This window comes from Artemia franciscana, chromosome 20 (assembly GCF_032884065.1).
Source record: "Artemia franciscana chromosome 20, ASM3288406v1, whole genome shotgun sequence".
NCBI classification, from domain to species: Eukaryota; Metazoa; Arthropoda; class Branchiopoda; order Anostraca; family Artemiidae; genus Artemia; species Artemia franciscana.
The window spans coordinates 19,283,931-19,301,531 of NC_088882.1; the positions used below are offsets into that span (position 1 = coordinate 19,283,931).

The 17,601-nt window shown below is 34.4% G+C and overlaps 1 protein-coding gene across 3 annotated transcripts in view; it reads left to right on the plus strand.

The window, feature by feature from the left end:
• LOC136039854 (GATOR complex protein Iml1-like) overlaps positions 1 to 17,601 on the plus strand; it is a 104,730-nt gene that overhangs the window by 54,003 nt on the left and 33,126 nt on the right. For all 3 annotated transcript variants that reach the window (XM_065723788.1, XM_065723790.1, XM_065723789.1), the window contains 5 exons: positions 1,996 to 2,252; positions 4,540 to 4,678; positions 6,185 to 6,399; positions 7,241 to 7,648; positions 13,514 to 13,860. In XM_065723788.1, coding sequence (XP_065579860.1) covers positions 1,996 to 2,252; positions 4,540 to 4,678; positions 6,185 to 6,399; positions 7,241 to 7,648; positions 13,514 to 13,860 — 1,366 coding nt within the window. The remainder of the gene's footprint in view (positions 1 to 1,995; positions 2,253 to 4,539; positions 4,679 to 6,184; positions 6,400 to 7,240; positions 7,649 to 13,513; positions 13,861 to 17,601) is intronic.

A 17,601-nucleotide genomic window follows, 5' to 3' on the forward strand; every position in this document is an offset into this window, starting at 1 on the left:
ACGCCGCTCTCAAACGTCTTTAGCCAGCACGAATTTCAAAAGAGACCAAAGAAAACAAGGATCAAAACAAGATTCTATTAAGTGTGGATTTTGGTGTTAATCCCTTGATTTCATACATGGGTAGTTTGGGAGAAGTAATCTAATTTTTATAAATTGATATCTTCTTGTCTCTGAAGATTGGTTGTAATATCTCAAATAGAAAAACAACCAACTTGGCTTTTTTTGTGCTTCAGGGCTCCATGGTTAATAATATAGGGTACTCAAAGATTTAACCCATGGTTTGGGAGAGGGGATCAGTTGATTATTCCTTAAAAACGCTAAAGGCACATTTTGAAGGGCACTTTTATAAATTGTTTTTTTTTTAGGGGAGGAGAGGGGGTTTCCTCTAATAATGTTCTCTACTCCCCCCCCCTCTCTGTGCAGGTATGGCTGCGAAAAATTGCAAGGCTTTCAGATGACATTCACAAAAAGGAAGGAGCAATAAATATGATAGAAAACACAAACAGAATTTGCATTAAGGAAACAACAGCAACGTTTACGTGGACCCTAATGCGAGAAAAAAGGTATTAAGGCGACACCTGCATAATAATTAAAAAAATAACTGGTGGCCTGCTGTTTGTTTCTTTTTTTCACGAAGTTATAGTCTGTGATTTCTGAGTCTGCTATGCTATATATATTTATTAATCTTGTGTTAGATGTCCACAGATTTAAGTGAGTAATATATTTTGTGAGATGGAAAAAGGTGGAACGGGTTTTGTTTATTAATTTTAGTGCCAGAAGTGCTCAAAATAAAGGATGTTAGGTAGCAAGACATCATCGTAAAAACGGGTGAGGTGAAAACAGCTGAAATGAAGTTTCTTGGACACAGCAGAAGAATTAAAGGTATTTGGTATTTGGCAAGAGATGTGAGTGATCAGAAGAGTTGCCGATGAGGCATAGATATGAAAACACGGTCAGCTGTCTTAGTCCTAGAGATACGACGAAATATAGCTTGCAAAGAGGAAATGTCTTGGCAATTATGAAAAACAACTTGTAATTTTTTTCTAAATTATGTTCAAGGCTGAAGTTTTGGATTCAATTGATAGGACAGCAAAATTTTGGAAATACGCTCAGTTCTTTTACCTACGCTGAAGATATCATCAGTATATGAGACAAAAAGCACGTCGTTGCCATGAAGAATGCCAGACATCCAGCATTTAGCCTTTGGGTTTGAATACATTTTTAACCGTTTCTAAGCAGTCTGTAAGGTTTACGATCAGAAATATGTGTTTTACAACAACAGTAGTACTGTTGCTTGATTGTTGAATCTTGATGTGAAGATTAAGATTTGAATACATATTTCCTATTTTTGTATTGAATGATTTATTCTTGTTTTGTGAATCGAAACCATACTTAACATCGTGTACTCAAAATTGCTTGACATGTTCCCTTGATTATGAACTAAATTGTCGGTGCATAATTCTCGGACAGAGAAAAAATTTAACTTTTTTTCTTTTAGGGTCTGAATTATTTTTTTCTTCTTTTTCGTCTTTGCACATTCGATTTTATGTTGAACTGTCATCTCTTTGTGTATATCTAAAAGATTTTATGACAATTTCATTATGTCGTCACTGACTAATTCGGCTTTCGATGCTCTTTATTTTTGCTTTAGATGCCATTTGTCAGAGGACATTCATTAAAATTGATTTTATTCATTCATAAAATCTGCTATAATGATTTCCCAAAATGACCGATCGAACTATTATTTTCCTTCTTTTTTTTGTCCATCCTAAGCACACGAAACTAAACACTCTTCATGTATGAAGACACCAGTAAATACAAAAGGCATAATAGCGGCTGTCTAAGGTTTATTTACCTAGGTTATATCTACTTATTTAATATATACTAATAATACTTAATATATAAGTTTTAACGACACTCAGTTTATTTTCTTGCTTCTTTTTCTAACATTTAAACAATTTGGAACGCAAGCAACTCATGAAATGAACATTTTAGGTTTGGTTGACTATCTTTCAACTTCCCACGCACCGACACTGTTTCAACCGAGGAAAGAATTTGGGAAAAACTATGACTCTGATGATACCCCTGGTTCTAGAACAGTTATAGGATCTGAAGGCTCACCTTTAGAAAGGCAACTTGCTTATAGACCGAAATCCCGACCTGGTAGAGCATTGATAAACCCATTTGATCCGTCTCGAGTTCCTGTTAAACATACATCAGGAAGAAGGAGATGGATTCACATATATCCAAGAGTATCTTATTTTATTTATTTACTAGCTGTTGGGGTGGCGCTTCGCGCCACCCCAACACCTAGTTGGTGGGGGCGCTTCGCGCCCCCCCAAGCCCCCCCGCGCGCGTAAGTCGTTACGCGCCATAATAGTTACGCGCCATTGTAGTTGTGTCCCTATGTCCCACCTGTGAATATAGATATATATATATATATATGGTTTTAACTACGTAAAACTTGCGAATATACAACATTCTTTGCTGTCCCATTGTCTTTGCATATAAATAGATTGTCAGGTTATCCCCCTGTTTCCCCCGGTGTCCCCGTTGTAGTTGTGTCCCTGTGTCCCGGTCGTCATTTATATTCCCTGTGTCCCGGGTCCCGGTCATCATTTGTATCCCGGTGTCCCGGTCTGTATATACATTCGTTTTTTAGTTTTGTTTTTCTCCTTTATTTTTTTCCTTTTTTTTTCTTTTTTAGCTTATTTAGATTTTTAGATTTTTTAGTTTTTTTTATTAGTTTTTAGTTTTTATTTCTTTTTAGTTTTTTTGTCCCGGTCGTCATTTATATCCCCCTGTTTCCCCCGGTGTCCCCGTTGTAGTTGTGTCCCTGTGTCCCGGTCGTTATTTATATTCCCTGTGTCCCGGTCGTCATTTGTATCCCGGTGTACCGGTCTGTATATACATTCGTTTTTTAGTTTTGTTTTTCTCCTTTATTTTTTTCCTTTTTTTTTCTTTTTTAGTTTATTTAGATTTTTAGATTTTTTAGTTTTTTTATTAGTTTTTAGTTTTTTTTTCTTTTTAGTTTTTTTGTAGTTTTTACCTTCTTTTTAGTTTTGTTAAATTTTTTTTTTTACTTGTGTCCTGGTTTACTTATTACTTATTACTTTTACTTATGTCCTGGTCGTCATTTATACTCCCTGTGTCCCGGTGCTTTGTTGATTGCTAATCGAACATTCCTTTTGTCCTGGTCGCTTTCTCTTTGAGTGTCGTCATTTATTTTTTTCTTTTTTAGTTCTTTTAGTTTTTACCTTTTTTAGTTTTTTTTTAGTTTTTAGTTTTTTTAGTTTTTTACCTTTTTTTAGTTTTTTTAGTTTTTTAGCTTTTTTATTTTTTTTATTAGTTTTTAGTTTTTTTGTAGTTTTTGCCTTTTTTTTTAGTTTTTTGTCCTGGTCGCTTTCTCTTTGAGTGTCGTCATTTATTAGTTTTTTCCTTTTTTTTTTTAGTTTTTTATTGGTTTTTACCTTTATTTTAGCTTATTTTTCAGTTTTTTCCTTTTTTTTAGTTTTTTTTTATTTTTTATTTTTTTTAGTTTTTTACCTTTTTTTAGTTTTTTTAGTTTTTTTAGTTTTTTAGCTTTTTTACTTTTTTTATTAGTTTTTAGTTTTTTTTTTGTAGTTTTTGCCTTTTTTTAGTTTTTTCAGTTTTTTTTTTAGTTTTTTATTGGTTTTTACCTTTATAGTTTTTTTAGTTTTTTAGCTTTTTTATTTTTTTTATTAGTTTTTAGTTTTTTTTGTAGTTTTTGCCTTTTTTTAGTTTTTTCAGTTTTGACGTCACCTAATCCAGTTTTTTCAGGTGACGTCACCTGACACATCCATCCACACATCCATCCACACATCCACAGACAGACAACTTATTTTTATATATATAGATAGATTATTATTATTATGGGTATTATCAAGATTTTAGGTCGTTCGTTTTTTCTTCATTTTAAGCTTTTGTTTGCGAATTTATCTTTTTACTCTTACCTTTCTGTCTGACAGAGAAACAGATACAGAAAAAGAGCAAGAGCGAGAGAGAGAGAGAGAGAGATCATATTCAAAATGGTTCTAGTAATTTTTAGAACCCTCTCAAAATGGAAATCTGTTGCATTGATAAAGTATTTAACTGCTACGTTTTGTTTTGTTTATTCTAAGTAATTACAATTTTTCATAAATTCCTTAAAATATAGATAATTATCTTTATCATAACTCTATAGCAGCATAGATTCGATACTGACTATCTTCGAGTAAGAGTTTCCGCATAAATTAGCTTATAAACAATTATATGAGGTTGTTCAGAATGGAAAATGATCCAAATTGAAGATTCTATGAACAATATTTATATTTAACCATAGGTACACTTTTCAACATTATTACTGAAATTCTTAAGTGATCTTTTGAAAGTATGAAAATCAGCTAATATATTGATTAGCAATTATTTAAATATTTCTTTAGATTAATCTTTTTTAAGTTTGTGTTTCTCTGTAAGTTTCCTCGAAAATTTTCTATAGAAATGAAAAAAGTATAGAAAAGATTCTCTTTTTTTTTATAGCAACCAGATGGGACTACCCTTGACTTAGGTTTCAAAGTTGCATTGGATTCAGAATCATACAAGAAACTAGCTGATTACAGAGTGCAATTACGCAGTACAAAGGTTGCGGATGAACCATTCAGCCCTGCTTTGACCACTGGTAAGGTTACTTTTAAAATGGAATTGTGTATCTTCAGCAGCAGTTTTTTTAGCATTTATTTTGTTAAAAACCACTTCTACCTAACCTTTTCAGCTTATCTATTTACACATTTATGAATCCTTTATGTTGTTAGTTTCATAATTGCTCTTAGGTTGGAGGGAGAATCGTGCTTCTAAGTTATCTTCCTTGGATATTTATTGCAGCCCTAGTTGCAATGACTACTACAACAATGTTCAAGGCCGTTTGCAGAATGTATCTCAGATTGGAAATATCTGAGCTCAATATAACGGCCGATGATGCTCCTTCATTCTGGCTTGTTCAGATCATCTTTTTGGGTACTAAAATTTTTTAGTCTTTCCCAATCCTGAAAGGTGCCCGAAAAAGCCTATCGAAAAAAAGTCATGAAAGAGCTCAAAACTTGAGAAGACTTAGATTTCTTGTCGTGGAAGTAGGCAAATCATTTTTATCTGCAATCTGCAATCTATTTTTGGTTGTTTTTTCCAGTTAAACTAAAAAGCAAATTTTAAAAACTTGAAAATTTGTTTTCCAATGAAAATTAAGAGTCATATTTAAACCTAAAATGAGCAGGAATAAAGTCATATAATTAGCCGTACTTGAAGCAAACAACACGCCTACCGCAAGAAATTAAAATGAATTAAGGTGAACCTAAAACCAAGGAAATTAATATGACTAATCAAGTGAAACTTCAAATGAACAGAAGTTAGTATAACACTGTAAATTTTAATCAAAATTAAAATAAACAAAATTAAATGGAATAATCAAGTTGAAATTCAAGTGAATAGAAGTCCCCAGATGTAAGAGTAGAGCCACTACTACCTCAAACTTCCAAAATCCTATAATAGCATTTGCCCATTGCTAAAAGTGAAATATATTTTGAAAATTGATTTATTTATCTTGAAATTAAAGTAAAGAAGACAAAAATAAAAATAAATCGTCATTCGAGTCTATAGGAAAAAACAGACAGTTTTTGATGAGCACTCTTCCAGGTTTCTACGAAAACCTATTTTGTGCAGAACAGCCAAGGGAAAAAGATTAACACTTGAAGGCATATGTTCCTTTATATAAGCTGAGGTACAATGCTGTGTCTATCGGACTGTTTTTTGTCTGTTCGATGGAAAATCGTACGTTCTATCAGGCATCCAATGGAAAATAAAAAAAATAACGCATATCTTTAGTGATTATGAGAAACATCCTGATTTTCTCTAGAGGCTGATGTTTCACAGTAATTGGCTGGCTAGGAGTTATTGAAATTGAAAATTATAAGAGTAAGAAATTCAAAAATTTATGTTACGTTTTATCTCTTTTTCTCTCATAAAAAAAAACAGCGACTCGTTTTCCTGAATGTGTATTTATTAGTTATTATTGTGTATTATTCATTGTGTATTATATTGTGCATTATTTATTAATGTATATAATGTGTATTGTTTATTTATGACTTACTTCTTATTATCATCATATTATTTTGTCCTTTTTTGCTATTTTCAGGCGTGGACTGGAAATCGTTGACGACTCCGGCTTGTCTTCCAATTACAACCGATTATTTTCCTGACTCTGCTAGTCTACAAAAAGATTATGTCGTTTCAGATTATACTATCTCTCCAGATGATGTAAATGTTGATGATTATAATAGAAAAGGATCGAGGCGTCCTCTTGAAACATCGCAGGTCTACAGAGAATTCATCTCTCAACGGCTAGCTCAGGTTCCTATCTTAGCTTTTAGTTTAATTGTCCCTTGTTTTTTTTTTCTTGCAGAGAAGGGCTATTCGTGTCAAATAGATAGCATTGATAAAAAAAAAACCTTTAAAACATGATTAGTTTCAATTGTTAACTTGCAGCAATAGTAACGAAGAGATATTGGTCATTTTTTTTTTTAACTCAGTGTTGCCGTGCTTATTATTTCTAATTAATTTTTATCTTACTAGTAATCGTAAGTGCTTACATAAATTTAATTTTTAATTCCCAAGAAAGAGTTGTATGTACACAAACTAAAAAGTTCCCTTTCTTCAGCCTAAGATAAACTTATTTGTCCTTTTTTTACTAAAAAATTAAAAAAAAAAAAAAAAAAAAAGTTGTTTTGCACATTGAAAAAATGTTGTTTAGCACCACTATATGAACAAAAAAATGCATGATGTTTTCGTATACTTTTTCGTGTTTTGACTAGTGCACGAGGAAATAAATCACTCTCTCATGCTAAGCACCTATGCAAAATTTTACTTTGACGGGAGAAACAAATTCTTCAAATACAAAGGCATGCAAATTACATTAAAATTATTGGAAATCTAGATGAACTGGAGAAAGTAGGAGCTTTTTGGGTTTGTGTTGCTAGCTCAGATGAAATCTGGACTAGCACATCTAGGGATATAGGCTAGGTAGGTTTGGGGAGGCGATGGCAAGCTCTAAATTTCCCTTCTCTCTCCCTCTCTCTCTCTCTCTTTGGCTTTCCCTCTCTCTTTCATTCTCCTTCTTTCTTTCGTTAATGGAGAATGAGATAGTAAATTTGACATATAAATATTGCCTCTGATTTTTATTTACCTCTTTCAGGGATTTCAGTTGATAGTTCTGCCTGCTTTATCTAAAAGTTCTGCTCGCCATATATCTGTGAGAGAAAAGAGTGCTGACTCAATTAAAAAAGTCGTCAATCCCAGTAGCAGTTTTATACGTAGTTTATCACATGTTGATCCACCTACCAAAGAATCACTTTTATCAATTGGTCGGATATTTCATAAAATAACCCTCCTGGGATCAGCAATTACTGTAACGGGCTATAAACCTAGGCATCCTTATGATGGTCGTAAGTTTAGTTACATTTATAACCTCAGAACTCCTTATATAAAATATTATCAGTGTTTGAGGACGGATTTCTACACTGAAAAGCTGCAGCACTTCAACTGGAATCATATGGATCATTATATATGTACTGGTGGAAGTCCAGATTATGCCTTGACTGAGGTATGAATTTCTTTGAATTTTGATTTATGTCGCCCAGAATCAAAATATTCTATGCATAAATACAATATCTATAATTACTACAAGATGTGGAGCTTAATTTCAGTTCTTCCATCAATTTCTTCTTCCTAGTATGTCATGAAAACATACGTTGATTATACAAGGCTTGGATGTTAGAATGGGGATAAAATCAAAAATTTAGGCAACCAGTTGTGCAGAATAATTGAAAAGATCGTTGATTATTTTAACCCCACCTCCAATGGCCAAGCACAACAAGTTGGCGAGATGAGAAATGTTTCCGCATTTCTCTTAAAATGATATTATCAAATTGTTAAATTAAATGTAAAACTATGTGTATTTCTATTTTAACTCATAAAGTAAATATAAAATAGCTTACTGGAAAGATAAGGAAGGACCTTGAAAATAGACTTGAAATAATCACCTTTTTTATGGCACTTGGTATTAACCAAGTGACATATAGCAATCGCAAATTCTGTCAGTCTGTCGGTCCCGGTTTTGCTACTTTAGGCACTTCCAGGTAAGCTAGGAGGACGAAATTTGACAGGCGTATCAGGGACCGGACCAGATTAAATTATAAATAGTCGTTTTCCCGATTTGACCATCTGGGGAGGAGTGGGGGACCGGTTAATTCGGAAAAAATAGAGAAAATGAAGTATTTTTAACTTACGAACGATTGATCAGATCTTAATGAAATTTGATGTTTCGAAGGATTTCGTGTCTCAGAGCTTATTTTAAATTTCGACCGGATCTGGTGACGTTGGGGGGAGTTGGGAGGGGGAAACCTAAAATCTTGTAAAACACTTAGAGTGGAGGGATTGGGATGAAACTTGGTGGGAAAAATAAGAACAAGTCTTAGATATATGATTGACATAACCGGAACGGATCCACTCTCTTTGGGGTAGTTGGGGGAGAGGGCTAATTCTGAAAAATGACAAAAAATGAGGTATTTTTAACTTGCGAACGGGTGATCGGATCTCAATGACATTTGATATTTAGACGTATATCGTATCTCAAAGCTCTTATTTTAAATTTCGACTGGATCTGGTGACATTGGGGGGAGTTTGGGGGGAACCTAAAATCATGGAAAACGCTTAGAGTGGAGGGATCGGGATGAAACTTGGTGGGAAAAATAAGCAGAAGCCTTAGATACGTAATTGACATAATTGGAAATGGATCCGCTATATTTTGGGGAATTGGGGGGGGGGGTAATTCCGAAAAATTAGAAAAAATGACGTATTTTTAACTTACGAAAGAGTGATCGGATCTTCATGAAACCTCATATTTAGAAGGACCTCGTAACTCAGATCTCTTATTTTAAATCTCAACCGGATCCAGCGTCATTGGGAGGGGGCAGTTGGGGGGACCGGAAATCTTAGAAAATACTTAAATCGGAGAGATCAGGATGAAACTGGATGGGAAAAATAAAAACAAGTCTCAGATACGTGACTGACATAACCGGACCGGATCCGCTCTCTTTGGTGGAGTTGGGGGGGGGGGTAATTCGGAAAAATGAGGTATTTGTAACTTACGAACGGGTGATCAGATCTTAATGAAATTTCATATTTAGAAGGATCTTGTGCTTTAAAGCTCTTATTTTAAATTCCGAGCAGATCCTGTGACATTGGGGGGAGTTGGAGGGGGAAACCGGAACTCTTGGAAAACGTGAAAATTGGGGTATTCTTATCTTACGAATAGGTGATCGGTTCTTAATGAAACTTGATATATAGAAGGATCTTACGTCTCAGATGCTCGAGTTTGGACTCGGATTGGATCCGGGACATAGGGGGTTGGAGGAGGGAAACAGAAATCTTGGAAAACGCTTAGAGTGTAGAGATCGGGATGAAACTTGATGGGAAAAATAAGCACAAGTTCTAGATACGTAATTGACATAATTGGAACGGATCCGTTCTCTATCGAGGGGCTGGGGGATTTTAATTTGGAAAAATTAGAAAAATTGAGGTATTTTTAACTTAAGAACGGGTGACTATATCTCAATGAAATTCGATATTTAGTAGGAATTCATTTCTCGAAGCTCTTATTTCAAATCCCGACCAGATCTCTTGACATTGGGGGGAGTTGTTGAGACATCGGAAATCATGGAAAACGCTTAGAGTGGAGGAATCGGGATGAAGCTTGGTGGATAGAATAAGCAAATGTCATAGATACGTGATTCACGTAACCGTACTGGATTCACTCTCTATGGGGGAGTTGAGGGAGATGGGTTCAGTGCTTTGGCGGGTTTGGTGCTTCTGGACGTGCTAGGACGATGAAAATTGGTAGGCGTGTCAGGGAGCTGCACTAATTGACTTGATAAAGTCGTTTTCCCAGATTTGACCATCTTGGGGGCTAAAGGGAGAGGAAAAATTTGAAAAAAATGAGGTATTTATAACTTACGAGTGGGTGATTGGATCTTAATGAATTTTGATATTTAGAAGGACATCGTGACTCAGAGCTCCTATTTTAAATCCCGACCGGCATTAAGCCTCTGATTCTCCTTTTAAATTAGTCTATTGATTCTTAGAATTTCGTTAGAGCTCATACCATATGAGCTTTTGGCTCCTAGCTCTTCTGGCCTCGTCACAAGTGCCATATGAGCTCTTAGCTCTTGTTTGTTTTTTTCTTTATTTGTGTCACGGCTGTCGTAAAGTATTCGTTTCCGTATTCATTTTTTGTTTTTGAATATTATGTCTCTTCACAGTGTTTTTAAATTAACCACATTAGTTTTTATCGAGCGTGCTGTAATCCAACTCAAATGAAAGTCTATCATCACATTACATTTTACCTTAATGTTGACTTAAATTAATCTCATTTCCTTTTAGATGTAACGTAGCTTAAATCTATTGAAACCACAACAGAGGAATTAATTTACTGCCTTATGATTAAACAATGTGGAGCGCAAAAAGCCGGCAAAAGAGGAGCTAAACCCAAAAAACTAATCATTTCTTCAATTTAACTAAAACAATAAGGATTTTATGTTGTTTTTTTTTTCTTGGAAAAAAAAATCATAAACCACAAAACTTAATAGCCTACTGTTTACGCCTCATCATCTACTTTCTATTGAAATGGCGTAATCTTGCATATGTAGTTACTTCGTCGATCTTCTTTATATAAATTCTAAAAATGGAGTCTCTTGTGGACTCACAGTAATCTGAAAAAAATAATTGCTAATGTGCACTCGTAAGATTTTCTTGTCAATTTTTGTTTTTGGTTTTAACTTTTTGTTATGTGTTATCGGGAATAGTAGTTGTAAATTTTGACTTGTATTTTTTTTTTTTTTTTTTTTTTTTTTTTTTTTTTTTTTTTTTTTTTTTTTTTTTTTTTTTTTTTTTTTTGTAATTAGACAGACTAAAGAAGTTTGTGCAATTTTAGTTTGAGATAAATTTCTATTAAATCAAGGGCGTGAAAAAAAATCTAAAATATGAAATGCTTGGTTTTGGAGTTTTTAAATTGGCTTAGTACTATTAGACAAAACTAGTAGGTAACTGATAAACTATAAAATGATGTGAGACTTGGTAAGCCGCTTTAAACTTTCTGCAACATCCCTTTATGAGCCTAAAACTGTTGTGAAACACTCACTTATCCCCTAATGACTTTCAATTATCCCCTAATGATCATAGTGAAAAAATATGCACTATGCAGTAGTTATGAATTTGGAGTTGGGGGAGCCTGAATGGCTCTAGTCATTCAGATGTAAAGTCCTTGAATGACCCAACGCCATTTTTTTGCGTCATTGGGACGAAACAAGACTTGTACAAAGATTTGTGGAAAATGTAAAATATCAGTGTTTCTCGCTTGAAATGAAGAAAGAAGACCTTCTTGACTAGGATAAGCTTTGATGCTGAAAGGTGTAGTTATTTTTCATGCTTTTCATATATTAACCTTTGTTAGATATAGGAAATGTTTTGTAACTCTGAAGTTTTAGAAACTTTAAAGAAGAGAAACCTTAAAGTGAGATAGTGACTAATGTAATGAATGAAACATGTCCCTTACGACGGGACTCTAGTTTCCCGTCGTCCCGTCGTTACTCTAGTTTCAATAAAGCAGAAAAACCAACTTTATGTGAATTATTTAAAGGATCGTTCAAATGATAATTTTATAAAATTCAAAAAGTTTCGGAATATTTTAAATTCGTGATATTATTAATTCGTGATTTTAAATATTTTAAAGCGTGATTTGAATGTGGTTTTAATTAGCTGAGGGTGATAACCTCGCTTGCCCTTACAAGCTTATTGCCTTTCTTGGCAGGCGAATGGCGAATAATGTTTGTTTTCTTTTCTTAATAAATGTATATCTTGGTATATCTCGATAAAAGTTTTAGTAAAGAGGAAAAGCATTGACAAAATTGTTAAAACCCCAGTTCGAAAATGGCAAGTCAATCAGCAAATGAAAATAAGACTATTTTATTTCGTTTCTAACTCTATTTGATGAACAGCATAAATCTACCTAGAAGAACCTCGTATATGAATTCAGTGATTTTCGAGACTGGAAAATCAGGCCCTATTGACACTTTGGAAGAAGAGCAGTGAGCCTGATGCTTCTTCCTCCTACCCTTTATGGGGTTTTACCATCTTGTACTTATAATGTCCATTTCAGGCCGCCAAGTTTTTTTAATTTCTATCAAATAAGGTGGACTAAACACGTTTCTGTAAATTTTTTTTTATAAATAATATTACGGCTAAAAATTGTAGCTCCATTTCCTAAAAACTAATAAGCAACATACTAATAAAACATTCCCCATTGGATGTAACAGAGAAAGTCTGCTTTGAAAAAACACGTTCTATCCTTATTTCGACCTGCATTATTTCAGAGGACTGAAAACTTTCAAAGAAAATGGTTTTTAAATAAACATACAGTTTTATATAGGCACACAGAGCGTTAAATGAACGATATGCTGCCTTCTGATCCATTTTTGTTCTTTAAAAAGACACTCAAAACGAAAATTCGGGATCAAATGAAACTCTCCTCTCCCCTCTCTTTCATGCATTTTTTATAAAGTCCTTATAACATTTTAATAAATTTATACCATGTAGTTGGAGTGGAACGGCGCAGGCCCTAGAGCCTATCTTTTTGTTTTTAATCATGCAGATCGAAATCTTTTTTAATTGTCTAAATTGATCGAAATTGATGAACTGAAGAATTTCACTTTACGACTTAAGTCGTAGATATTAGAAACATTTGTTGCCTGTGACTTTGAAGTCAACAAGATGTAACACTTACATCATTCCTCTATTTAAATAACAGATGTTTATTATGTGCATCCTTTTTAATAAATTATCTTTAATTACTAATTTATAGTCACAGCCTTGGCTGGTATCAGTTATGTTTGCCCAATGTGCAGTGCTGGTCTTCTTTTTGATTTCCAAGGACAGCTATAGCTCTAAAGGGAATTTACGCCGCTTTTGCTCGGTTTTATAATTTTTGTAGCTTATTTTGTCTGTTTCTTCAGCCACGTTTCTTTTTTTAACATTACGTGCCTGTCACTGCTAAAAACTTCATAGCTGCATATAGAGGTTTTTTCATTAAAAATGAATTCCTTATCCTAAAAACGGCGGTGTAATGAGTTGAAAAAATGCATACTGGGTATCATTATCATCGAAAACCTTTCATCGGAACTTTTCAGCCCCTCCTTTTGAAAATCTGAGAAAATCACATTTTAGCCTATGCATTAAGGGTGTTTCTTTTTTTCTTTTTTTTTTCTTCCAGTGCTGATCATGATAGTAGGGAAGCTAGCACACGATAACAAGAAAAACGCGTTTCTAAACAAATTTTCAAATATTTGTGATACTGACTCAGAAATGGTCAGATTTATGTCCGGTCTCTTAATTAGCGCAAACTTTTCATTTCCAGTCTTCCAAATATTGGCGCCTTAGAATGTGTTTCTTACCCCTTGACTACTCAAAGCGCTTCCGACAAGACCCTCCAAGCCCGTCTGCTAACGAGGACCGGACATTCGATGGCTTTACGAAGTTTTTAGAAAATACAGTTAACCGTATGAGACATAGTTCGAAAAAGAAAATACATTCCCCATTAGAAAGGACTATGAGTACTATACAGAAGGGTGAAAAGACTACAAGGACAAGAGTACACTCAGTACGTGGAAGAGTTGAAAAATCGTCTTTTCGTCCAGAAGGAAGAAATTCCCCAAGTTTGGATTTGGAATCGTCCACATCATCTGACTCGTTGTACCAAGAAAAGTAAGTTTTGATCCTCACCATAGGTACCCTTGATCGTCCCTGGGGCAAGATGGCCTCTGGGCGTCCAACCTGGACGTCTGGTTTTTGGCTGAGTGTTTCCGTGTGTAACCTGTTTTGTCATGTTGTGGTTAGGATTCGGTCGATATGTTTCTTTAGGTAATTTCAAATAAAGTTTTGTGCTCTGTCCCAAAAGTTCTCGTAAGTCTTTTGTAAAAAATTATTTGTTCAAAATGATGGTACAAATAAGTTATTGCTTTTCAAAATCCTGTCCTTTTAACTTATGCGCCTCTTCCTACGTTTTGCTCGCCCCTTTTAGGCTTCAATTTAAGTGGACCTCTCGTAGACACGTGGTTGAAGGGTCTTTTACCCCTTCTAGCATACCATGGGATGTCTATTGAGTGATCTTTTGATGCTTGGGAATAAAAAGAAGTCTGGCTGGGCCATACGGCTATACGGTGTGTGCTGTACGGCTATATAACGCAATAGCTCTACTTTAGTAAAAAACGAATTATGTTGTTGCTTTTTAAGGCCAATTTGTATTTAAGGATTTGTCGTAGAAAGTTCTAAGGGGTTCTAGTGCACTGTTTAAGAGTAGAAAAAGATTTGAGGTTTACCAGCTCCTCGCCCCTTGCCATTTTCATATGTCCCACTGATCAAACAGTTTGTGGTAACGAACTGTAGTAAGGAGCGACCCGGCTCAATAGTAACCAAAACTCTAAAAAATGGAATTTTGATACCAATAGCTACATCAAAAGAATCACATTTTAATGCTGATTTTAAAAATATTTCATCAAATTTAGTCTTACCCATCAAAAGTTACGAGGCTGAGAAAATTTGCCTTATTTTAGAAAATAGGGGGAAACACCCCCTAAAAGTCATAGAATCTTAACGAACATCACACCATCAGATTTAGCGTATCAGAGAACCCAATTGTAGGAGTTTCAAGCTCCTATCTACAAAAATGTGGAATTTGTATTTTTTGCCAGAAGGAAGATCACGGATGTGTGTTTATTTGTTTGTTTTTTTTCCAGGGGTGATCATATCGACCCAGTGGTCCTAGAATGTTGCGAGAAGGCTCATTCTAACGGAAATGAAAAGTTCTAATACCCTTCTTAAGTGACCAAAAAAATTGGAAGGCACCTAGGCCCCTCCCACGCTAATCATTTTCCCAAAGTCAACGGATCAAAATTCTGAGATAACCATTTTATTCAGCGTAGTCGAAAAACCTTATAACTATGTCTACCATATAAATGTAACCTTATAACTGTATGTTATGGACGACTTACTCCCCCCAGTCCCCGTGGAAGGGGCTACAAGTTACAAATTTTGACCAGTGCTTACATATAGTATTGGTTATTGGGAAGTGTACAGACGTTTTCAGGAGGATTTTTTAGTTGCGAGAGGGGTTGAGAAGAGGGGGATATTTTGGGGGAACTTTCCATCGAGGAATTTGTCATGGGGGAAGAAAATTTCTATGAAGGGAGCGCAGGATTTTCTAGCATTATTAACAAAAAAACAATGAAAAAGTAAATATGAAAAAGTTTTTTTCAGCTGGAAGTAAGGAGCAGCATTAAAACTTAAAACGAACAGAAATTATTTCGCATATGAAAGGCTCGCCTCCTCCTAATACCTCGCTCTTTACGCTAAAGTATTTTTAGTAATTTCAACTATCTATTCTACGGCTTTTGTGATTCAGGGGTTATTCTTAATGAATTGGGACAAAATTTAAGCTTTAATGTAAAGAGCGAGGTACTAACGAGAGGGTGAACCCCCTCATATATGTAATAAAAAATATGAGAATACAAAAGTTCGTTACGTAGGCTAATTTATAAGTTACTTATATCTTTTACTAATAGAAACATTCGTAAAAAATTAAAAAGTTCTAGTTGCCTTTTTAAGTAACCAAAAAATCGGAGGGCAACTAGGCTTCCTCCCCCGCTCTTTTTTTCTCAAAATCATTCGATCAAAACTATGAGAAAGCGATTTAGCCAAAAAAAAAAAAAAAAAAAAAAAATTGCAAATTTCGTTTTAATTATTCCTCTGTAGAGAGCCAAAATCAAAACATACATTGATTCAAAAATGTTCTGAAATTAAACAAAAAAAAACAAGTTCTTTTAACTGAAAGTAAGGAGCGACATTAAAACTTAAAACGAACAGAAATTACTTCGTATATGAAAGGGGCTGCTTCCTCATCAACGCCCCGCTCTTTACGCTAAAGCTTGACTGTTTCTCTTTACTCTACTTTTTAAACAGTAAAACACTTTCGCGTAAAGAGCAGGGCGTTGAGGAGGAATAGACCCCTTCGTATACGAAGTAATTTCTGTTCGTTTTAAAACAGTTTTTAATCTCGACACAAATAGTATTGATTAATTTAATTTTATACCTCCTCAGGTTGACTTGAAAAATAAAACTTAGTATCATTTTCAAAACATTCTATCTATACTCTTTGACAATCCGGATACATTTACAGTTTTTTTATTTATTCAAAATATAAGAGTAGAAATTTTTATAGTAGTAGTCCCGAAAGTTTCAAGTTAATACCCCTGGTCGTTTTATAAATATTACTGAGGTGCCTTATTGGCAACCAAACACCAGTATCTTTTTTTAAGTTTCAAAGCAACACTTTTTTTTAAAGCATAATGGGTAAATAGTATAATCTGTTGGGTTTTGACATAACCATTATTCCTAGAGACATAGTTCCTGGACAGTTTTACTATGCTCAGCACAATGGTTGTCTCAAAATTTTGACTGGACGTCTCTCGAAAATAAGTGGGTTGGGGAGAAGGGCTGCTTGTCCTCCAATCTCTTTTTACTTTTAAAAGGGGCACTAAAACTTTTAATTTTAAATCGAATTAGCTCTTTTAAAAGTTTCAATGATATTTCTAGCTATTATAGAGCGGCGCTGCCAATGATATAGCTTATATGCCCTTTCGAAAACCTGTGTACATATAGTTTTTTCGTTTAATTGAAACTTCTCCTCAATGTTTCCTAGATTTTTCACCTTAATACCGTTAGCGTCAAGAGTTACAGTAACTGTAGTGGTAGCATGAATAGCATACTTGTAGTGCCATCTGGCTAGTTCAAAAATCGTCACAACTTACGGCAATAGGTCTAACTTAATAATAATAAGACGTTCTTGAGATTTTGCTTTGTCACCTTTTTCAAAATACACTTGCTCATAGTTTGTTCTGATTTAGTTCAACATCCCCATAAATATTCCATAAAAGCTTCACCTTAATACTCTTACCTTGCATAGTAGCAATAGTTGTAATAGCAATAGTAGCAGTATACATATAGTACCTTTGGTCTTTTCCTAGTAGCAGCAGTAGTATTAACAGGTTCCATTTTGGTCAGTTGAGCATCCCTCTCATCAAGTCATAGAAGTTTCAACTTAATACTATTTGCCATTGCTATGACTTTGCTGATTTGTCCTTTTGATAACCTGGTGGCTAATATACTTCTTGAAATTTTCATCTCAATGCTCATAACCTTACACGTAACTGCAATAGAAGTAGTAGTAGTAGCAAATGAAGCAGTGATAGTAGTATTAGTAGTAAAAAAAAAGGTAAAGAGTACGGCATTAGACTTTACAGTCCCTACCGGCGGTGCTGATCTCCGTCCCTTGGTCAGTTCAAAATACTTGCTTTTCTAAATAACATATATGTAAACAATGAATGAATTGCCCTGAGAACTGTGGGGAGGTTGACATCCCCAAAGACAAAGTTGCTGCGTCTTTCAACA